This window comes from Astyanax mexicanus, chromosome 1 (genome assembly GCF_023375975.1).
Source record: "Astyanax mexicanus isolate ESR-SI-001 chromosome 1, AstMex3_surface, whole genome shotgun sequence".
NCBI classification, from domain to species: Eukaryota; Metazoa; Chordata; class Actinopteri; order Characiformes; family Acestrorhamphidae; genus Astyanax; species Astyanax mexicanus.
This window is the reverse complement of record NC_064408.1, coordinates 123,048,941-123,074,318: the sequence shown is the minus strand read 5'-3', so window position 1 is coordinate 123,074,318 and position 25,378 is coordinate 123,048,941. Positions and strand designations below refer to the sequence as shown.

General features: G+C 39.6%; 1 protein-coding gene across 4 annotated transcripts in view; it reads right to left on the bottom strand.

Moving 5' to 3' along the window:
* Nucleotides 1-25,378, bottom strand: part of kif13a (kinesin family member 13A) — a 210,239-nt gene that overhangs the window by 159,919 nt on the left and 24,942 nt on the right. For all 4 annotated transcript variants that reach the window (XM_049467964.1, XM_049467953.1, XM_049467966.1 and 1 more), the window contains exons 3-4: nucleotides 14,742-14,754; nucleotides 6,805-6,865 (exon numbers count right to left, since the gene is read on the bottom strand). In XM_049467964.1, the coding sequence (XP_049323921.1) occupies nucleotides 6,805-6,865; nucleotides 14,742-14,754 (74 nt within the window). The remainder of the gene's footprint in view (nucleotides 1-6,804; nucleotides 6,866-14,741; nucleotides 14,755-25,378) is intronic.

Genomic DNA, 25,378 nt, shown 5'->3' with positions numbered 1-25,378 from the left:
CCCACGGACATCCCCAAACACTGGGTTTCCTCTTTTATGATGGTCTTATTAAGCCCTTTTTATAGTCTTACTGCCTTTAGTTTTGTCTTAAGTGAGTAAAATGCTGTTTGATCTGGTTCAGATCTGGTGGTTGACTCAGTCACCGCAGAATATTCCACTATTTTACCTTAAAAAACTCCTGGGTTGTTTTTTTGGGTCATTGTCTATCTGTACTGTAAAGCACATCCAATCAAACTTCTGCGTTTGGTTGAATTAAATCAGAAAATAAATCTCTGTAACTTCAGAATTCTCTGTATTCTCTGTAAATTCTAGAAAGACTGTGGAGAGACAGTCTACTCATTTAAATAATCCCGCCCCTGAGGGCTGCCTCCACAAAGCTCACACAGTCTATGGTCCCACCCATACAGTCATTGGTCCCACACCGGCTATAGGTGTAACCCAGCCCTTTTACACACCAATAACCACACCTTTTAGAATAGAGCTGAATAACGTTTTAAAAAATTAATTCTGTGGGGAAATAAAAATTTAACAATATAAGCAGAGGTTACACTAGCTGCTGCATTTAAATAAAGGAGGTAGAATTACAGTATATTAGAAAAAAACGTGATTGAAAGTTGTCTGTTTTGCCATTGATACCCATGGTGATGGGTGGGGTTACACAGCTTTCTGCAACCGAACAGCAGGGGGCGCCCGACCTGTGGTGGCTTCACTTATGAGAGACGATGCTCTGTCCAGCTATATACAGTCTATTGGTGGATGTTGTGAAGGGTTTTTCTTTTTTTACAATGGTAATGATTCTGTAATCATCAATCACTGTGGTCTTTTTGAGTTCCTTAGTTCACCAGAGAACTCTTTTTTTCTCAGAATGTACCAAACTGATTTTTTGAGTTGGCCACTCCCACCATTTCTGCTATCTCTCTGATGGGTTTATTAATTTTTCAGCCTAATGATGGTTTTTGGATCTCCTTTATCTGCATGTTATGGGCTCACAGCAACAGCTTTCAAATACAAATGCCACACCTAGAATCATCTCCAGACCTTTTTACCTGTTTAACTGATGGCAGATTAATAAGGAAATAGCTCATGCAGCCCAGAAAATGGCTTTTGAGATGAGGTGTCACTTTCCTAATACTTATGAGTCTAAACTGTATTTCTTAATATTGGTTGATATGACACTTTGATACTGCGTTTGGTTGAATCTGAGCAGAAAGTAAATCTCTGAATTCTTCTGCTTCTGTCTTCTGTCACATCTTTAATAAGCACTAGTGACCCTGCGCCACTAGAAGTCATGCACGCCCATACCATCATACTTAGAGATGGAACGATCGATCAGCATTGTATCGGTATCGGCCGATTTTCAGCCAAAATGCGGTATCGGCGATCGGCAGATATTCTTCTGATTTTAGCCGATCTGATTCAGGAGTTTAGAGTTAAGCAGTTTATCAGAGCTGTGTGTGGACGGCTGGTGAAACTTCGCTTACAGGAAGCTGCAGTTCCTCATCCAACCACTAGCCGGAGCTGCAGCAGCAGCAGCACAAGCCCCGCTGTCTTTACTCAGTCAGAGCTACAGCCCAGCCACGGGCTACAGAGCTCAGCTGAGCCAGTCTGGAGCAATTTTACAGTTTTCTTAAGTTCATCTGTGAAGGAAATAAAGGTTTTAACCACAATAAACGGATAATACAGCTCCCTACAGTTCATCTTTCAGCCCAAGCAGCTAACAGCAGCAGTTTAGAGCAGAGTCATGGAGTCACTGCTGGGATTACATTATAAACAGGTCAGTTAGCGCGCTGCTAACCTCAGAATTATAACTACGGAGTTTAGTGAACACACCACGGCTGCAAGGTTAGACTGTTGAAGGCTACTGAAGACTAATTAAAGTCTATTGGAGGTTATTGAAAGGGTTATTGGAGCAGAAATCAGTAAAGGCTGGTTAGATAAGATAAGTGATTCACGTCCTCGTCCTTTGCTGTGGTGAAACTGCGACTAGCGCTGTCACAGTGATGTTTATTTAACGTCATTAAAACAGATTTAGTCAGCTATTGTCTTATAAATATTTACACATAACTTATATCTCTCCTAAAAAGCGTTTATTTTGGTCAGTAACACTCGTGTTTATTTACTATCAGCGTAAATTACCAGTGTTTGCTTTGGCGTGGATGTAATTAGGGGAATCTGTACCAGGTTTGTCTGGCACCTGTGTGACATTAATGTGGCATTTGGCTCCGCCCAATATCAGCGATCGGCCGATCGTGGTGAAAGACGATTGAGACGATAAAGACGATACAGGTTGATTTTAGTTTCTCCTGTCCGAAGAACGCTGTTTTTGTCTAACTTGTACAGCTTTGTAAGATAAATTGTTCCAAATACTAAACACTTCATAGGACATTTTTGTTTAACCTCTTGAATTAAACCTAAAGGTCTACGCTTTTTTATATCATATTTGTTTTATTTTATATAAAGTGTGGTGGAATGCAGAACGCAAAACATAAAACATTGTCTCCTTGAACAAATAACTGGATAACAATGTATTCATAACAAGCTTAACATATTAAAGAGAAATAATGAAACAGGAAGTGAGAGTCTGCTCTCTCTCTATTCAACAAGGGGAGGAATCAGACAGCTGTGGGGAGCTAAATACAGACACACCCCAGGCATACACACATTCGTACACACACACACACACTTGCATACACACGCTCCGCTGCTGCTGATGAAAACAGAGGGTAAACCCGGGTAAAGGCAGTCAGTGAAATAAACGTCTGGTTGTAAAACAGTGAAACATCTGGGCAGATGTGAGCAATGCGTGTGATGTGTGATGCACAGGTGACTGAGTAGAGCGTCATCACACAGCTGTTTCATTTTCCAGCTTAAATACTGAACTACCTTTAACCCTTGTGTGGTGTTCATATTTTTGTTACTCGTTTACTTTGTTACTTGTATTTAATTCAGCAAAATTAAGCAATTTTACATTAAAATGCTTTACACATGCTCGCTTCACCTAAATTGCAAGCAATATAAACAGCTTACATGGTTAATATTTGCCCTTTACCTTTCTTATGTTACATTTCTTTCAAAAAGTGCTACTCTTTTTTTTATTAGTTTTTTAATAAAATGTAAAAGAAAATGAATTAAACTCAAGATATGAGTAGAAAATTTGTTTCGTTTCAAATTTACAAATGAAGAAATGTTTATTAGCCCTTGGCCAAACATACTGTATGTAATATAAATGTGTAGGGGGGGGGGGGGTATGGGGTGTACAGTGTGTGTTTATGGAAAATGTGTTTTGATATATGTTTTTCACAAAAAATGAGCCAATGACAATGAGTTTGGGTTAGAAAAAATATTTTTTTAGTATCATTTGATGAAAAATGAAAACGAGTCCCACAGACCCGAACACCACACAAGGGTTAAACTAAAGTACAGTAAAGAACCGTCTGCTTATCCATCAGCAGCCGGAGTCCGAGAGAGAGAGATAGTACATTAGGTCATCATGCTGCTTTTCAAGTGTCAAACGTATGTGAACTTATAGGACAGGTGTCTAGGTGTCACCAGACGTTGTTTAATCCAGACCCAAACTGATAAACTCCAGAGAAGGATTTAATTCTGACCGTGTTCATTTAAAGCGGCGGATCGTTTATTGTCTTTATGGTTTTACAGCGCAGTGCTTTACAGCGCAGCAAACTCACAGACCAATCACATGTGCTGTAAGATCACCAAACGTTCTCCTCTGCCAATCAGATCTGTGCAGATGCGAGAGGGCGGAGCCACATAGGCGAAGCGGGCGGTGAGAAGTGGGAGAATAAAGCTAGAAAAGATGAGAATACAGATGGTGCGCACCAGAACAATAAATTAAAATACTACAGTTATAAAACACATTAACAGTAATGTAACTGAGCGGTGTTACTTGGAGCAATTTAAGAGAAACAACCGAAACAAGAGTCCAAAATATTCCACTTTACTCCACCTGATCAGAAACTCCTCAACAAGAAAAAAAAACTCCCTCACTCGCAGGTGCGCTCTCTCTCTCTTTACTCCCACAACAACCCAGGGGACAAAAAGCATTGGCAACTCCCCCCATCAGTTTTACCCCCAACATAATAAAGTCTGATACAGTAATAATATTAAATAAAATAAAACTGCTGTTTAAAAAAAAAGCTGATATTTTGGCCAAATTCAGCAAACATTTCTCCATATATTGTACGATTTGTACAATTAAATGTAATTATTATCATGACAGGCAGGCCTAAATCTAATATAAATACAATTAAATTGAATATATATAGCGTTTTAAAACAAAGTTAACATACAGATTAAGTTAAATTATTGAGGGTGTTTCCATTTATTTTATGATAGGTTGATAATGTAATTATTGTGACAGGCCAATTTAAAACAATTCATATTGTTGAAATGTACTAGTATGTGTAATTTGTTTTGTCTTTCAGTTGTTGATGACATTAATAAAACACTGACAGAACTACTATAGGCTTCTTCAGTATACAGGATATAATTAAGCAATAGAACACGAGAGGGAGTGTGTTATCACGAATAACATCACGGCTGTGATTCGGTCGCAGGCACGAGCCGAAGGCGAGTACAGTAGATAATCACAGCCGTGATGTTATCCGTGACAACACACGACCTCGAGTGTTTTATTGCTTTTATACAACAGTTTATTTTTTGTACAAAATGAATAAAGAAAATAAATCAAAGAACTTTAAGAAATTCAGTTTAAATATGCTTTAATATGGACGGTGCCTTCCGCCAAAAAGTAGTTCCACAACAACTTAACTACAAAACGGTGTATGGTTCAGGCAGACTAACACCACGAAAGTTAGCTTGAAAGCAAAATTGGGAATAAGTGAAGATGGTAACTAGGGTTGCAACGGTATGAGATTTTCACGGTATGAGCCTGGGTCAGTGTCTGATCAACAACTGCTGTAAACGTCCGTTTACAAACCAGATACTGCAGAAAGAGGGGATTTATTTCTGACAATAGAGATTTCTATTTTAAGGCTTTCACACCGAGTCTGGTTTTAACACATGAAAAACAGGCACGTCAGAATTTGAAAATTAACGCATGTAAATGAATGGCGTCTTTCACATCCAGTCCGGCCAGGACCTTTACACGGACACGTGAATCCATCGTAGCACGCACTTCACACCTGTACCTGCGTGCCCAAATTTCGGATAACTCAGCGCTTTTGCGGGCGCTTACCGCATGGGTTGTGCACGACTACAAAGAGGTTTTATTTAGGTTCAGATTAAAATTATAAACTGAACACATACTTTGCGCTGCACGGCGGGGTGGTGTTCTCGGAGATGGGAGAACAGGTTTGAGGTATGTCCACCTTTAGCTGTGACTTTACGGCCACATTGATTACAAATCGGATAACCATCCTCGGGTGCGTTCGGCGGGTCTCTGAAATAGTCCCACACTGCTGATTTTAGTTTAGCCTTTTTTTAGGCGGACGGAGATTTGTTTAGTCTGATGCACTTTCTGCTGTTCTCACCGCTGTGTGCTGAGCAGCTGAAGCGGAGCAGAGTTGCGCATGCGCGGGTGAGTTTCTCCGCTGGCTTGCGTTTTACCGGTAATAAGCAAACACACATGGTATGAAAACCGTGCATTTTAATACCATGGTATACCGTGAAACCGGTTACCGCTGCAACCCTAATGGTAACGTTAGGAGGGTGAAATAACGCTAATACTCCCCTCTCCTGCTCCGTGGAGTCGTCTTCAGGTGAACGCTGTGCATTTTTTGAGCATTTCTGTTTGTTTTGCTGGGTGGTGTTGGTTAGCTTGTCGTGTGGCTGGACTGTGGGTAGGTGACCGGAGTCAAGCTATCCGCGCTTCGGAAATTCTCAGTCAGCGTAGCTTGCTTTAGCTCAGCATTAGCTTAGTTTAGCCTAGCCTGGCTGGTTAAGTTATCGTTCTGGCTGTCAGACTGCATTAGCTGAGCGATTTTCCTTCCCTTTTTTCCACAAAAGACGAGTAAGTGTGCCGTGGCTGAGAGCTAGCCTGTGCTAAGCTAACGCTGCTGTTGGTGCCGGTGGAGGCGATGATTCAAAACTGTCCTGTGTGTATATATACGCCGTTATTTGGCAACGCGTCGGCGGAGTGATACAAGTTTAGTGTGAGAAGGCCGTGATGTTATCACAAATATCATCACAGCTAGAACACTTTTCAACCAATCAGAATGTGAGGTCAGAAATAACTGTTGTATAATAATGAATCATAACGCAAGTTAAAAATGGCGACGGTCCGGACTTTAGCCTAATGAAATTTTCTCTAACTGGACCGAAGTTAGCTGTTCTAGGATTAGCAGATACTTTTTGGCTGTTCTTAATCAATGAGACGACAATCAGGTGTGAGTGGCCGGATACTATTTGACAGATTGCGTACAAATAGAGGAAATTTGAGAAACATGGTGGTGGTAGTATCATGGATTGGATCTGTTTTGCTGCATCTGGGCAAGCAACAACTAATTCTGATTTATTATTATCAGAGTATTCTAAATAAAAAATTCAAGTGATCTTTCCATGAACTGAATCTCAAGAAACAGGTGGGTCATGCAGCAGGACAATGACCCACCTTTATTCAGTAAACTGTGTTATATGGTATAACACATTAGTTAAAGGGGAAGACACTGATTTATATCTTCACGTGTCTCAACATTTAAACCCAACACCACTAACTAATTTACAGCCTACCGCTTCCTCACCTCCCACAGGTGTGAGAACCCGGCCAGGTGAGCGTGTATGAGTGTGTGTGTGTGTGTGTGTTGGGGCATGTTGAAGGTGACTCACCTGCGTATTTGGGGACGTTGGACTCGTCCATAGACCAGAAGCAGTGGTCAAAGGCGAACACCTGCAGAGAGAGAAAGCAGAGGGAGGAATGTGAATGGAGACGGCGTGCTCAGACCTGTCTTCGCTAACGTTTAGCTAACGTTGTGTTAGGGATGTGTTGACGTTGGGCTTGGGCAGCGAGACGACCACACAATAAGAGATTAACTGCATTGTGAGAGAGAGAGAGAGAGAGAGAGCTGCATGATGATACTTGCTCTAAATCCAGACTGAATCAGAGAACATTTATTATAGTATTAGCATTAGCCGCTAACCACGCTGAACGCTAGCTCTTTCACCATTCAGAGGTGAGTATATCGACCTGTATTCTGAGCATTTATGTTGTTAAAATAAGCTACATGGGACAAACCACTAGCTAATATCACCCTGGCTTTACCGGAACACTCAGGGTTCTTCAGTGTAGCGCTGCTGGGGGGCTATCACTAGCAATTAGCCGCTAATGCTAACGCTGCTGCTGCTGCACCCAGCCTTACTAGAAATCTGAAAAACTAAGCTTACATCCAGCACTTGTTTGATTTTAAAAGAAAATATATATTTTTTAAGAATTACAGTTTTGTTTACTTAACTTAGCTTTACCTAAATAAGTTACCATCACCCAGCGGTGACACCTGCTGACTTAGAAGGGAAATATGGTAACAACCCAGTTCCTTACTAGTGTCGCATAATACACCTTATAGTCCAAAGCTCTTTATATATAAAAATAGACCAGAAAATATAATTTTTTTTATCCAAGGAAATGGTCATACTGTCATGCGTGATGTTTGTATATAAACACAGTATATACATAATAATAATAATAATAATAATAATAATAATAATAATAATAATGCACTCCAACCATACTAAGCCGGCTGTCCCTGGTAGCACTGACCTTCATACTCTTCTGAGCTCTGCTGTTAGCACTGTGGCTAACTTTGAGAGTTTGTGAAGAGGTAGTAAACTGAGTACACTAATATATACGCAGTAAACTAATACCAAGTTCATTATATACTGATACTGTAGGTGATGCTGTAGTAGTGTATTGGAACGCGACCCTTAAGACACGCGTTTGATTCCTTGTGAGGAGCGGTGTGTTTATTCATTTATTTTTTTATTCCTTTCTTCTTGGGTTTACCTGCTTTGAGATCAACTGTTCTGCAATTGGGTTCAACAACCCTCTGGGCTGGAGAGCTACTAGTCTGTAGCACTACATCCCATTACACTACATTTTACAAAGCAGATTTATTTTTTTTTGGCCCGCCACGTAATGGCTTGGAAAATATTGCCGGCCCCTATTGAAGAGAGTAAAAATGAACTTAAACCTGCCGTTTAAACCTGACTCTGGTATGAGGTGAGGCAGTGATCATTATCCAACATCCTACCATCTCTAACAATGTTTTTTTAGCTGAATGCAATCAGATTCTCACAGCAGTTTATCTCTAAACTGTAGTGTAAAGTCTAGAATCTCTGGACAGTAGAGACAGTAACTAAGGTCTGCGCTCTGTGTTTTGGTGGGAGGCGGTGATGAAGCTGAGCTGGCTGCTCTCAGGACGGCGCCGGTAATTGAACTCGTAAATCTGAGAAAGGCAGAGTTAAATTCCTGCTTTTGGTGACGTCGGTCTCCAGAGCAGCAGGCTGGACGAGGACGGGTCCGGCGGGATCAGAGCAGCAGCTGGGTGGGTGAGAGAGGATCAACCGACTGTGTTACAGAGCGAAGAGATACTGACACAGTTCAACTGCTATAATGTGCACTTTAAAGGGCCAGTCTCACACATTAACTCATGTGAAACGTGAATGATTTTACAGGTGACGAAGTTTTATCTTGGAATTCTCTCATGGAGACCATTCTCACGCAGTCTCTTTCTTATTATTGAATCATTAACACTGATCTTAACTGAGGCTTTAAGTGAGACCTGGAGCTCTTTAAATGTAGTTCTGGGTTCTTTTGGGATCTCCTGGATGAGTTGTTCATGCCCTTTTGGAGTAATTTCTTTAGGTCGGCCGGTCACTCCTGGGAAGGTTCACCAGTGTTCCAAAGTTTCTCCATTAGTGAATAATAGTGAATCACTGTGGTTCTCTGGAGTCCCAAAGCTTTAGAAATTACTTTATAACCTTTTCCAGACTGATAGATGATAAATGACTTTATTTTATCTGTTTTTGCTTTTTGAGATCTTGTATCTGCTTCATGTTGTCAGACAGATTCTATTTAAATGATTTCTTGATTCTATAAGTAAATTTAACGCTACCATTGCCCAGCTGAGATAAATGTATGCTTAAAATAGTATTTCTGAGGTAAACCTTTGCTTAAAATAGCATTTCTGAGGTAAACCTTTGCTTAAAATAGCATTTCTGAGGTAAACCTTTGCTTAAAATAGCATTTATAAGGTAAACCTTTGCTTAAAATAGCATGTCTAAGGTAAACATTTGCTTAAAATAGCATTTCTAAGGTAAACCTTTGCTTAAAATAGCATTTCTGAGGTAAACATTTGCTTAACATAGCATTTCTGAGGTAAACCTTCGCTTAAAAATAACATTTCTGAAGTACACTTTTGCTTAAAATAGCATTTTTGAGGTAAACTTCTGCTTAAAATTGCATTTCTGAGGTAAACCTTTGCTTAAAATAGCATTTCTAAGGTAAACCTTTGCTTAAAATAGCATTTCTGAGGTAAACCTTTGCTGAAAATAGCATTTCTGAGGTAAACATTTGCTTAAAATAGCATTTCTGAGGTAAGCCTTTGTTTAAAAATAGCATTTCTGAGGTAAACCTTCGATCAGAATAGCATTGCTGAATGTTTATGAGGTACTGCTGGGATAAATCTTTGCTTTAAAAAAAAATCTGAAGTAAAACTAGGATTAGAGTAGCACTACTGAGATAACTCTGAATAGAATAGAATTACTAGATTATTATTATTATTATTATATTAGCCATTCTGGGGAACATTTATGACTAAAATAAACACTGATATGGCAAATATATTATGAGAAGAGCATTTCTGATGTATATTTGTAACTAAAATTACTTATGCTAAGTTATAATAAGAGTACCACCTCTATGGTAAAACTAGAATAGCACTTTTATAGTAATTTTATAGAATAGTAATTTTATTGTATTTCTGTGTAGTAATACAGTACATGGTAAATATTAGATCTTCGATAAAAAAAAATACACTTAAGCTAAGACATTTGTTTCTGCAGTTCATGGTCTATAGTTCTTTAAAGTGGAGTTAAATGCTGTGTTAACCCTTCACATTCCTGCCAGTGTTTAATTAAGAGAACATTCACAGCTGAGTGGAGGCACTTCCTTGGGGCAGCGCCAGCCTTTTCACTCCAGTGAGCGTTCTGCCTCGACCCCCCCACACTGGCAACCCGTCTCCGGGGGTTCACTACAGACTAGAGCTGTCACAAAAAGTACCGGGACAGCTGCTCATCCATCGTTTCTTCTTAAATTAAGGATATTAAAAAGAGTTTATCCTGTTTCTACTGTCCAGAAAACATTTTGTTACTAGATTTTGAAGCATTACTGTGAAGATCTGATTGTATTCAGCAACAAGAGCAGTGTTAATGAGGTCGGGAAGCTGCAGCTCATCTCCCAACTCAGCATCGTAAACCCTAAAGCCAGTAAAGGGCAGGTTTAAGTTCATTTTTTACACAGTACTCGCATTAATAAAGCGTTTATCATCTCTTTTGTTGATCACACGTTTGCTATCACTTTACTACATCTTCACAAATAACATAAGCAGCAATGCTAACAGCCAGGCTCAGCAGGGTTGGAGTGCATTAGCTGTGATGCTAACATGCTAACAGCAGGGTTCTGCAATGTTTTTAACAGACACGGCAGCTGGTATCTACATTACATTTTTAAAACCAAACGCAGTCCTGAAATATTGTATCATATCTCCCACCCCTAATTATCACATCAGGGTACTACTTTTTTGCTGTTTTTAGTAAAAGAAAAATTCACTCTGTTCTAATTTTCCATTATATATCTACTAGAGACAGATTATATCTGTCCAGTATCATTTATTTTACTTTAATCCTCGATTTATGGAGATATTGGGAGTGCATTATTAGTATTATGACTGATCATTCTGGATCATTGACTTCTGTTACAAATCTGATAAAACAATATTGTATTGTTTAATATCTCAGTTAGGGGTGTGCCATATCATATCATATGCGATAAAAAAAAAATTGCAGTAGTGTATTCTTGAAAAAAAATCTGAGTTTTGTCATATCGCCAAGAGTATCGTTATCGTGAAAATACAATTAAATATCGTTATATTATTTTAGGGCCATATCGCCCAGCCCTAGGGTGTACTCTGTACACTGTGATGAACTGTAGTGGAAACACTGTTGCTCCACTGCTCAATGCAGGGCATGGGGGTGGATATTTGGGCTTTATAACCCTTTATAGCTGCTCTACACCTGACACAAGGCAAGCTGCTGACAGCTTCATGTCTGTATCTTCTTCAGACACTTTAAATAGATGAATATAGCCTTTATTAGAAGTGAGTGTGTAAGTATCAGGATATAAAGCGTGTAGTTAATCAGTATTTACGCGTGTGATGATGTTTTCTCAGTGTATTCTGTTCTTCTTTCAGTGCTTTGCTAAAAGAGAGGGATGTGTATTTTGGGAGCGATTGTTCCTCCTCCTGCTTCCTGGCGTTTGTGAGAAAGTGTCGGAGCCCTGAGATCTCGCCGAACACACACAAAGCCCACAATGTGAGAGGGGATGAGCACAGACAGTGGGCCAGTGTGTGTCTGTTCAAAGCTGCATTGTTGGAGCGCACCCCCGACTCCCACACACACACACACACACACACACACACACACACACACACACTGTGGCTGGACTGGTCTTGGCAGCGGAGCTGGGTGCAGTGCGGCTGTCGGGGGGCAGTACTGAGGGTTAGATTTAGATCAGATGCACGGATACAATCATCCTGCACTGACTGAAAAATAACCAGAGTAGTGTTTTATACCTGCAGGAATCAACACCAGAAACTGCACAGCCATAATATTAACACCACCTGATTACTATCATCTACATCCTGTTCGTGACGCCACAACAGCTCTGAGCCGTGATGCTGTGGTGTAGTATAGAGACTGGTTGCTAAGGTGTTGTGAGGCAGTTGCTAGGGTGTTGCTACAGCATTGGTTGCAAAGTTGATGCTACTGAGAAACACAATCTCTACTTTCAACTGAAACTACTTCACTAGCATAATTCTGACCAACAAAAATAAAGAAATATTTTTAAACAATTTTTCATCAAGAACAGATTTGCTTTTTCCAGGGGTATATACATATATATTATAACCTACGACCCCTGTTTAATGTCCTATACTCTGAACATTTAGAAGATTCAGTGATTCCAGCATTAGATAAGATAAGATAAATAGATAGATAGACAGACAGAGACAGACTGACTGACAGACTGACTGACAGACTGACTGATTGACTGACTGACAGGCAGACAGACAGACAGATATTTTGTCTAAGCATATTACTGGATGCATTTCAGTGTTTGAGTTCTTTTTTAAGAAATATCAGCTTTAGATTATTAAAATGAAATTATATTAGTTGTGTCAATCACTGGCAGACTAGATCACACATATGTCTGCGCACCCACACACACACACACACACACACACACACACATTTCATTTTTATCTTCTTACAATTTATATATCATTATTATACACTTCTATAATTTTTATACTCTTCTTTTATTCCTGTATTGTTTTAAATCATATACATATTTTTTTTCTTTCTCTGCTTTTTTATTACATTTACCTTTTTTATAATCAGATTGTATGTATGTATATGTGTATAGCTGTGTATATATATATATATATATGTGTGTTTATGAACTTCTAGATTTTTATGTTGTTGTACCCATTAGTCTTTATCTGTACTGTTTGTCTGAAATGCTTTGACAATACAAATGTAATTTTGTCATGTCAATAAAGCAAACTGAACTGAGAGAAAGAGAGAGAGAAAGCGAGTGAGTAAGATACAGAGATGGTGTGAGAGAGAGAGAAGCAGTGCGAGTGAGAGAGTGAGTGAGAGAGCAATAGAGAAATAAAGATGGAGCGTGAGAGAGAGAGAGAGACAGAGAGAGCGAGTGAGTGAAAGAGAGAGAAATGGTGCGAGAGAGAGAGAGACAGTGAGAAAGAGAGAGACAGTGCGAGTGAGAGAGAGAGTAAGAGAGCAATAGAGAAAGTTGGTGCGTGAGAGAGAGAGAGAGAGACACAGAGAGAGCAAGTGAGTGAAAGAGAGAGAGATGGTGCGAAAGAGAGAATGAAAGACAGCACAATGAGAGTGAGTGAGAGAGAGAGAGAGAGAGAGAGAGAGAGAGATCAAGTGAGGGAAAAAGAGAGAGATGGTGCAAGAGAGAGAATGAGAGACAACACAAATGAGTGTACTATAGGAGAGAGAGAGAGAGAATAGGCAGTACGAGCGCCTAACCCTGCGTTCTCACTGGAAAGCAACAGGCGACCATTCATTTCTTATGGCAGTGCGCAATTTCAGCACATTGATGGATGCAACATTTGAACATTAGCAACCACTGAGACATGCCAAAACTTCAAGCTGTTTTTTAGTGAACCAATCTTTGGTCGACTTTGCCGCATGAGCCGGTGCAAGATCCTGTTGAAATATGAAGTCTTCTTCGCTGAACTGTTCCTCAACAGTCGGAATCAGGAACGTTTCCAGAACATCTTGATATACGGCAGCATTGACAGTCTTCTTGAGGAAGCAGAGTTTCCCTACACCTCGAGCGGACATGCATCCCCAGACCATAACGCTCTGGGGAAACTTGACGGATCTTTTCAAGCACTCGTGGTTGTAGGTTTCGCCACCACGACGCCAGACACGAGGACCTTGGTCACCGAAGGAGATGCAGAAGCGTGATTCGTCACTGAAGACCACTTTCTGCCAGTCTTCAGCAGTCCACTCGCCGTGTTCTTTGGCCCACTTCAGCCGTTTCTCCATTTGTTTCTTGTTCAGCATCGGTTTTACTGCTGGAACGCGAGATTTGAAGCCGAATTCGCGCAGACGACGGTAAGTGGTTGATCTGGAGACGTCAGCGCCGGTCTGCTTGTTCCACAAGTCGGTGAGCTCGGAAGTGGACTTGAACCGGTTGCTGACTGCGATCTTTCTCAGCTGCTTGTTGTCGCGAGCAGAAGTTTTTCGGACGCCGGAACAGTTGGTGCGCTTGCTGCAGTTTTTCTTGAGAGCTTTGCAGACGGAAGACTGGCTGATGCCGAGCTGCTCAGCAATTTTAGTTTGGGTCAAGCCTTGTTGGCGAAGGGCTTGAATTTGAGCCACTATTCCGGTTGAGAGGTCGCGCTGCTTACCCATGATTGATTTTACAACTTAGAAATTCTACTCAACCCTGACTTTATACTGCACAGTGAACACTCTTCACAGAAAACAAAAATTCGAGCATTTATTCTAATTCAATGAAACGGTTTCTCCATTATTCTAATTCAATAAAACAACAGTGTCACAGTTAAATGGCCTAAATGGGCCTTTTGGAAAGCTCAGCTGAGCAAATTTTTTCCAGGTAACGAGTTCTGTGATTAGTCTAACGAGTAGGACAGGTGCGGTGAACACCTGATTTGCTTTCTGCACAAAAAATGCATTCAAAGAATTTCAAATTATTCTAATTCGTTGACCAGCACCTATATATATATATATATATATATATATATATATATATATATATATATATGATTAACTATATAACTAAAACACTACATGGAAAAAAGTATTGGGAATAAACATATAATCATATAGGGGATTGATTACAAACTAAAGCCTTTGTAGTTAAAACAGAACAGCAGAAAGGTTTCACACACTCAAAAACTGAATAACTGTATATAAAGTAGGGTTTTTACCTTCGACTGTTTCCTGAGGGCAGAACAGGACAGACAGAGGGAGGGTCCAGAGCAGCCGAGGGGTCACCAGAATGCATCCGGCCAATCAGGAGCACAGAGAGAAAGAGAGGACAGATGCAGGTTAGCAACATTATTGGTTAATATCATTCAGTAACACATTAATTACACTATTAAATACCCTTTAGGTTTCAGATTTAATACAGCAGCTCCAATAAACATCATACAGTCTGTGTTTGATTCTCAACAAACCCAGTACTGTCAGTGCTGCCGTATTTAACCTTATTTCTCCATCTTTTAAAACATCAGCAATGCTTTTCTTTATAAATATAACACTAGAAATGGTTCAAATGTATAATAAATGTACACTAATCCTGTGTTCACACTAGCAGACAAAGCAACAAATGACCAGTCATTTTCTATACAAGCAACATGCCTTAATGTTGAGATTTTCAGACCCAACAAATAGATAGATAAATAGATAGACAGACAGACAGACAGACAGACAGACAGACAGACAGACAGACAGACAGATAGATAAATAGACAGACAGACAGACAGACAGACAGACAGACAGACAGACAGATAGATAAATAGACAGACAGACAGACAGACAGACAGAGAGATAGATAGATAGATAGATAGATAGATAGATACTTTATTTATCCCAAAGGAAATTTAAGCATCCAGCAGCAACAACACAATACAATAAGAAACAAATTCAAACAAATTAAAACACAGAAGAGTAGGAAATATATATATGGCTATAAAAAACTTACTATACAAGGTAAGATATATCTATAAACAGAGCAGTGCAGTAGATGTTGCTAATGCTCATTAAATAATTAAATAATTAACAGAGCAAAGTGCAGTGTGCAATGACACTGATTATGAAAGTGGCTGATGTGACACATAAATATACTATAAATATGCAGCATCTGTAACAAATTCACCAGACCAATAATAGACATCAAAAAGGGCTCAACTAAACAGTATTTCTGTATTTTAAAATGTTCTGTATTGTAGATTAATACTAAAATCAAACCAGAATATGTTTTATATTCTCTGTTCTTGTTTAGATAGAGACAGTTTTGCACATCTCTGCTGGATTTTCTCAGTCAGTTTTATGAGGTAGAGTCACCTGGAATTCAGGCTAATTTCAGTTAACAGCTGTGCTGAACTCATCAAGAGTTAATTAGACAGGTCATTGTTGCTCTTTCTGCGTATGTGTTATAACTGATTATTAATGATTTTAAGGCATTTACTACCTAATTATTAACTATTAATAAACTAATTGTAAACCATTTATAAACCCTTTATAAAGGTAGTCTTATTATAAAGTGGTACCAAAAATTAGTGTCAGAGAAAAGAAACATTTCAAGAACTTTGAAAGTATCCTCAAGTACAGTCACCACAAAAAACATCAATGACGTTATAATGATGAAACTGGCACTCATCAGGACTGCTGTTGAAAAAGTAAGAGAATACTGTCGCTGTCCAATGCAACTGTAAAAAAACTAGTATCTCCAAAATAGCAACTTTACAGGACAGAGATAAAACCTTTTTACTTTCATGTAAAGAGTTTATTTCAGGTCATTTTGGACTATTTCTATTGGTCCGTTTATCATGACATGTTGACACAGAGTAAAGGACAGTCTTTGGGTTCAAATTATGCTGTAAACTAAAAATAGACAAAAATGGAGATACTTGTTTTTCATTGGACAATGACGATATATAGGTTATAATAATTTGATCTCATTGATTCTTTTGTTTTATTAATGCTGCGCTGGAAGAGGGGAGGGGGGGTATTTCCTGGTGGTGTTTGGAGGGGTGGGTCGGGGGGTGTAGCGTGAGGACGGAAGCAGATTTGTGGCTGGACGTCCCGTCGGCTCTGCTGTGTAAACTGCAGTAAAGCTGATGGACTTTAGAGTTTAGGTTAGATTAGCCTGAACCCCAATGACCCCTCTCTGACTGAGAGAGCAGAGAGACACTGTGTAACTCTTCTGCTGTAGTGATCATAGTGAACACTGTCTTTTTCTCTTTCTGAATGCAATCAAATCCTCACAGCAATGCTCCAAAATCTAGTAGATAGTCTTCTTTAAACATTGAATGAGCAGGTGTCCCAAAACTGTTGTCCGTATAGCATTTTGTGGACAGTAATGACTGGTAACGGTGCCCAAAAGACACCAGAGGGTGCTGTGCTTAAAGCAGCACAGCGGTAAAAACAAAGGATCTGAACTAGAGACTGCTATAAAGAGAAAATACTGTTAATTACAAATCCGTTTATCATTTGTTCTTTTGGTTTTCTTTTTCAACAGTCATCTTTCATCAGTAAAAAGTTCATTTCCTTTATTCATGACCAGAATTTATTGTACGATCCTTTGGTTGCAAAAACCAAACTAAAACGCAGCGGGAAACACCTTGAAGTAACCCAAGCTCTTCCCACACAGGAGGCTTCTCCCGATGGCTCGGCTACCAGGACGCCACCACGTCAAAATCTGAACACTGTATTAACTAACTGAACCAAACGGAGCATTAATAATTAGCAGGTTAAAAAGATAGATAACTGATGATAATCACAGCAGCCCTCTAACCGATCATGAGCATAAAATGTTACTTCAGTAAGCATTTGAGGTGAAACGGAAATAGAAATTACATGCTGGTGAAAAATCTAAATAAGTTCAGTATCTGGTCCATTTTTTTTATTTCCCACTGTTGTTTGGATCATTATCTGTTAATTGTTTTTTGGTATTATATTCAAAAATGAATATATTCATTTAAAAAACAAATTAATGAACTTGCTTTTACATTTTCCGATTTTGGATTCTTGTATGTATGAATGTAGTATGATTCAGGTTTGTAAAGCATGGGTATTAGCATAGTAGCATTAGCCTCCACTTGGTTCTGAACATGCTGTTCAGTGGTGTATGGTTCTACTGACAGTAAAGGCAGCTTAAGGACAGCAGATGGCGCTCTGAACACTGTGATTAAAACAAAGACTAGAACAATAAACCCTCTGATTGTTGCTGAAATTTGAAAAATGCAGAAGAAAATGGGAGAGGTAGTTTGGGAGGGGCACTGGGTGATGTATGGGTTTAGGGGCGGGGCAGGAGGGAGATCTGATGGCCTGAGCAGTGTGCCTCTGTACATCATCCTCTACAATACTACAATAAAGCGTTTTTCTTTTCTTTTTTTTAAGTTAGGAAAGGTTTATACATATTTTAAGCAGGACTGTTATGTTTAATTACTTCAAATGAACACATTTCAGTTATTAATAAAAAAATATATACATATGCTTTATGGTTTAGTGGCTCTTTAAACTTCCTGATATCTGATGCAATAGAATAGTCACTAGATCAGATTGGAACATTTCTAATCAGAACACTGTAGAGCTCTCTAAAACTGAATTATATCTGAATTAAACTGCTTAGTTACCTTCCTAATGTCCTGTAATACTATCTAAAGGACACCAGAGGGTGCTGTGCTAAAAGCAGCACAGTGGTAAAAACAAAGGATCGGAACTTATTAAAGCTTTAAAGAGCTGATACTAGTCAATTAAAACATGCCTGGATTGGATTGGGACATGTTTGCAAGGTTCTGTGTCCTTCTTTAAGATCTTTAAAGCTTCTTTCTTCACTACTGGACTTTTGCTGGTCTCTGGATGACGTATTTCTGTTTGCTGCAGTGGTTCAGGGTCCATTGTGCTGCTGACAGACCCCTCATTACAGTGCAGCAGGAGACGAGTAGAGAAATACTGAGAGAGAAAAAGGGAATCTGGGCCACCGACCAGCGTAGCGTAGCGTCCAAACGCTAATGAGACGTGACAGAGCCGGCCGTCTCCACACTCACCCACCCAGAGGGCATCTCTACGGGCACTGCCACCACTCTACACATGCCACAGTCGCTGCCAGAACAATGCAGTACAATAAGGAACAATAGGAAGGTTTTACTGTATTTTTTGCACTATAAAAAGTACTGGATTATAAGGCGCATTATGCAACACTAGTAAGGAACAGGGGTGTCGCCATGTTTTCCTTGTAATTCAGCAGAAAATATGTGCAGCTTGATTTAAGGCGAGTCAGTGTGTCTTTGCTATCGTAACAACTGGGAAAGTACTCCTTGCATGGCTCAAAACTCTTTGCTCATCATTCCCATTAAGAGTCAGGTGAGCTCTGACTTTGGCGGATTGCTATTTTAACGGTGCAGCTACCTGGACGTGTCCAACAAACACTTCTCAGCAGAGGAAACTGAATTGTTCATTCACACTGTGAAGGAGCTCCAGCACCTCATTTCCAGGAACAACAATGTTATTTTATTTAGCATTCTGTTTATTTTGGTGAGTAAAGCACTTCCATTTATTTACAGTAAGCTTAGATTTGCACATTTTTACTAAGGCTGGGTGCAGCAGCATTAGCAGCTAACTACTAGTGCCAACCACGGTTAGCAGCTAATTGCACTTGACAGCGCTACACTGAGGAACCCTGAGTGTTCCGGTAAGCCACGGTGCAATTAGCTAGCGCTTCGTCCCACGTAGCTTGTTTTAATACAGTAAACACACAGACTACAGTCTGATATACTCACCTCTGAATGCTGAAAGAGCTAACTAGCTTATTAGCTAATGCTAATACTGCTCCTTAATACCTGGCTGATAGGATTCATACATAAGGAGCACCGGATTATAAGGAGCTTTCAGTGCAACTTATAGTCCTCAAAAAATACAGTAAACTGAGCTTTCTCAAACTTTTGCCAAATGTCAGTACCTTATTTTAATGTTTCTATTATGACTGATTTTTTTTCTGTATACAGTTTTTTCCACTTATACTTTTATAAAGATCTTAAGCTGGTTTTACACTAAATGCAGAAAACTCAAAACTTGGTACCGCTTTAAAATAAGGCTACCTTTATAAATGGTTTATAAATGGTTTACAATTAGTTTGTTAATGGTTACTAATTAGGTTGTAAATGCCTTAAAATGCCTTTGTGAATGACCCCACCCATCCCTCACACAAACTGTTCTCCCTCCTGCCTTCGGGAAGAAGGTACCGCAGCATCCGGTCCAGCACGACCAGATTCTGCAACAGCTTCTACCCCCAAGCCATCAGACTCCTTAACTGCAGAGACTGAACTGATGTTTTTTCTGTACATGCACACACACTCTTACCCCACTTACCCCAGAAAATGGAAAGCACTAAAAACCCTACTACCTCACTGGACTCTATTGCACACTGCGTGATAGAGGTAATTACTACCTCACTGGTCTTTTTTGCACACTGCATAATTTGCACACTGTCTTGTTATTTATTATTCTTTGTCTGTATGGTGTTGTATTGTCTGTCTGCACTTTTGTACTGTTGCACTATTGTTCTGTCTACACTGTGTTTATGTGCACCATGGTCCCTGGAGGAACGTTGTTTCGTTTCACTGTGTACTCTGTATATAGCTGAAATGACAATAAAAACCACTTTGACTTTGACTTGACTAAAAACCATTAATAATCAGTTATAACACATACGTAGAAAGGGAAAAAATAACCGGTTGTTGCCAAATAGTGAACCCACAGCCATTTACACTGTTGCTCTTTCTACGTATGTGTTATAAATGATTATTAATGATGATTTTTAAGGCATTTACAACCTAATTAGTAACCATTAATAAACTAATTGTAAACCATTTATAAACCCTTTATAAAGGTAGTCTTATTTTAAAGTGGTACCACAATTTTTTAATGGGATAAATGGTAACCAGCGTGGCAGACACACAGGGTCATGCAATACTTTTATTTCTTATTTTTTTACTGTTTTCAGCAAAATAAAAATGTACACTGTTCTCATTATTTCTCATTATAGATCTACTAGAGACAGATTATATCTGTCCAGTATCATTTATTTTACTCTAATCCTGCTGGATATATGGAGATATATATTTGGAGTGCATTATTATTAGTATCATGATATTCTGGATCATTCTGGATCCTTGACTTAGCATGACTGTTATAAATCTGATAAAATTCTTGTATTTTTTAATATCTCAGTTAGGAGTGTGCCATATCATATAACATGCAGTAATACAATTAAATTTTTATTTTGTTGCAGTAATGTATTCTCAAACTATTTTTTTTTATTTAGTGTTTTGTCATATCGCCAAGAATATCATTATCATGAAAATATCATGAAATAACGTGATATTATTTTAGGGACATATCGCCCTTTGTGGAAACTAATGTTGCACACTGTAGAAAGAGTGTCTGAGGGCGAGTGTGAAAGAGAGAGAGAGTGAGAGAGAGGTGAGTAATTCAGTAAGAATGAAATGATTGATGAATCAGAGAGTGATTCAGATCATTAAATGAATCATATTCTGACTCACACTCTCAGAAGCAGTTGCAGCTCCCAGCATTTAACTCCACCTGAACCTATTCAGCTGATCTCAGATCAGTTAACTCTTACCCTGCGTTCACACTGGAAAGCGACAAAGCGACAGGCGACCATTCATTTCCTATGGCAGGGCGCGATTTGTCGGCGCGACACGCGAGAGGCGACAAAGCGACAGAGCGACACGGAGATGAATTTTTCTCAACTCTATGCAAATGAGTTATGACGCGGTGAAGCGACATTCTAACCCGATTGGCTCCTAGCTTTTCTTTGGACCAATCACAAACAAGGCGATTCGACGTCCTCTGAATTTCTAGTTTCTTTCCCGGTTCTTTCTGTTGAACGGGGTGGACCCACATCAGTCTGTGGGAACGGCTGTGTTTCCAGCGCAGTTAAATCACAGAAACGCACAAGAGTCCAGCAAGTTTGGGAGTTATAGCTGGAGAATAAAGTGGCCAAGTGATTCCTTTTTTGTGCCTTTTTTCTTGTCGGAGGCTGGACCATGCTAAACGCGGGCGTTGAGCTTGACACGCCCACAAGCGACAAACGCTGGGCGACACAAGCGACTCGTCGCGTTCCAGTGTGAACGCAGGGTTAGTCTTCTTCACTTTTATTACAAAAACACTGTCCGATCTACACACCAGCAGCGTCTGTACTTTAACCAGTAAACTGCTCCTCAACAGCATCACTTTACAAACTACAGGTTACTATAACCTTCAAATCTTTCAATGAGGTTCAGTCCGGATATTCCAATTCTTTTGGGTTAAAGTCTTTTATTTGATTGGATTATGATTGGACTTTGATGGATAGTTAACAGGCTAACAGCTGCTGCCAACAGAAATGGGGGTTTTACAGACGTTTTAACACAATCAACACATTTACATCTACCTAATAATGCAATAACTGCATAAAATCCAATTTTGTCAGAAATCTAATCAATATATTTACATGTAATTAATAATCTGCAAAAAATCTGATTTTGTCAGCAATCCGATCAACACATTTACATGTATTTAATAAAAAGCGCTATACAAATAAAACTGAATTTAATTCAATTAAATTATTAATCTAATAACTGCAGAAAATCCGATTTTGTCAATCCAATCAATATGTTTATTTGCATTTAATAATCCATTAACATGCATGTAAAAATTCGATAACTACAGAAATTCAGATTTTGTCTGTAATCCAAAAATGCCTACATCTAATAAGCTAATAAATGCATACAGTAAGATTGTGTGTGTGTAATCCGATCATCATGATTGCATGCATTTAATAACCTGATTTACATGCACTTAATAATGCCAAAAGAAATCAGAGTAAGCATATACATGCTCTGAGAAATCTGATTACTGGGCTGAAATTTAGTGGTCTTTATCGGATACTATCGGAACATAATACTCAGAATAAAGTATGCTGTGAACCATGATAAAATGCATTAAAAATATTTTTAAAATATAACATTATTATATTGTTGTTTAAAGAGACTATGGGCCCTATTTTAGTGATCTGTAGATGATTTGTGCAGTTTGATTTAGGGAGCGTCAGTGTGTCTTTTCTATCATAATGACAGGAAAAGTACACCAAAAGGCATATACTAATTCTGGCGTATCGTAACTAATTTTGGGCAGAACGTGAAATAAACCAGTGTGTCACTTGCTCATCGTTTCCTTTAAGAATCGGGTGAGCTCTGACTTTGGTGGATTGCTATTTTAATGGTGCAGCTACCTGGGCGTGTCCAACACTTCTGAAGGTGAAGGTGCTCTGGCAACTCATTTACAGGAACAGCAATGTTATTTTATTTAGTATTTAGTATTCACTAGGTGCACCTGCATTGCCAAGATAGCAATGAACGTCTGACTGTTGTCAGGGTTTTATTCAGTCAGTGGAGCTCCTGTGTTTTCCGATGCCAAGGTAAGGTAGCAATACTCTAGAAATTCACCTGAACACACCTCATTTCCAGATGATCACACCCATCAGTGTCGATATATTCAGAAGCTCTGCTGCTATTTAAATTGAGAAAGGTAGAATGTGTAAAAATAGACTGTCTGCAGTGAGTATTGTGATGTTCCTTGCGCAGTATAATATAGAAAAGATTGTATAAATTCAGGTTTATATAATCTGTCTCTCTGATTACTCTGCAGGTCGTCCTCACACTGCTGCACCAGCACAAACCTGTCTACCTGATACTGTCAGATATACAGTTCCCTCAGCACTGCAGACTGCAGCTGGATACACAGCAGAAACCTGCAGCGTTTCACCACACACTAATCACAGCCTCGCTACGCTCAGACTCCGCCCCCTCGCTGCCATTGGTCCGCATGTGTGTCATAAAGGACATTTCTGACACAAAACTGCCACTTGTAATTATAGTGGTGTTTCTACACACAGCGGATTCTCCGTGACACACACACACACACACACACTAACACACACACACACCAACAACAACCAGAGCTGCCTCAGGCATAAGAACCTCACATTACAGCTCACAGTCCAAACCTCTATACAAAATACACAATACAAGATACAATAAGACTGAGAACGGTTGCTTATAGAGGTATACAGGTTCCGTATGGCTTCCTGCATCCCATAAACACTGTACTGATAATATACAGCTGTTGGACAATGAAACTGAAACACCTGGTTTTAGAGCACAATAATTTATTGTGGTGACGGACAGTTCTGGTGGAAACAGGAGAGTTGAGGTGTACATTGAATTCTGCGTGATTTGATCAGCCGTGGTTTTATGTTTTTTGGATACAATCCGGATTAGCACCCGAACATCCCTTTCAGACAGCTTCCTCTTACAGCATCCACAGTTAATCCTGTTGGATGTGGTTGGTCCTTCTTGGTGGTATGCTGACATTACCCTGGATACCGTGGCTCTTGATGCATCACAAAGACTTGCTGTCTTGGTCACAGATGCTCCAGCAAGACGTGCACCAACAATTTGTCCTCTTTTGAACTCTGGCATGTCACCCATAATGTTGTGTGCATTGCAATATTTAGAGCAGAACTGTGCTCTTACCCTGCTAATTGAACCTTCACACTCTGCTCTTACTGGTGCAATGTGCAATTAATGAAGATTGAACACCAGGCTGCTCCAATTTAGCCATGATGAAACCTCCCACACTAAAATGTTGACAGGTGTTTCAGTTTCATTGTCCAACACCTGTAGTGTGTGTGAGCATTATCCTGCTGAAAAAAGCCAGTTGGAAGTTCTGAAATGAAGGATTATGCCATATATCATATCATACGCAATAATATCACCAAAAATACCCTGAAACATGGTGATATTACTCTGCCTAGCCAGAAAAAAAGGTCACACTACTGGAAAAAATTTACATCGCAAATGTTCTTTTTTTGGCGATATACATACATTACACACTGCAGGGCCCATGATGTCACCAGCCCCGCCCCCCACTCAAGCGCTGGACCAATCAAGAGCTGAGTCAGCGCCGAGCTCAACTCAAACCAGAGGAAAACAGCAAAACAACAGTAAACAGCCCTTTAATCAGACATTTAAATGTCTTTTTTTAAAAGCTAAATAAGAAGAGCGTTTTTCTGCGGTTAAAAGCGTGAATTCAGCTGTAAAGAGAGAGAGAGAGAGAGAAAAAAAGAGAGAGGAAGAGAGAGAGATACAGAGAGAGAGGAAGAGAGAGAGAGAGAGAGTTTGGGTTGTGAATGAAGTGATAATTACACTTCAGAAGGGCAGGACTCGTTTCCTCTTGCTGATGGTGTTTTCATCACATTTGCCGTTGCCAGAGTGTGTGTGTGTGTATATGTGTGTTTGTGTGTGTGTTTGTGTGTGTGTGTGTGTGAAGGGTGGTTGTGAACGTTTTTTCTCAGAGCAGAATTCAGTTTTCATTGCACAACTGCAATAATCGATTTATTGGTCATTTTAAGAACATTTAATGCAGGGGTGTCCAAACTACGGCCTGCGGCCCGTTTCCTTTTGTGGAGCGGCCCGCGAGGTATTTTATAAATAGAATGAAAGTTGGCCCGCTGTTAAGCAGGTTTTTATAATGTGAGATTCAAAGTTTGAACGCTAGGTGTCAGAAACGGGCCAAAGAGGCTAAAAGCGGAGAGAGTGCACATTTCTAGCGCAGAAAAACGGGGCAAAGAGTCTAAAAGCAGACAGGGTGCACATTTATAGCGCAGAAAAACGAGCCAAAGAGTCTAAAAGCAGACAGGGTGCACATTTCTAGCGCAGAAAAACGAGCCAAAGAGTCTAAAAGCGGAGAGGGTGCGCATTTCTAGCACAGAAAA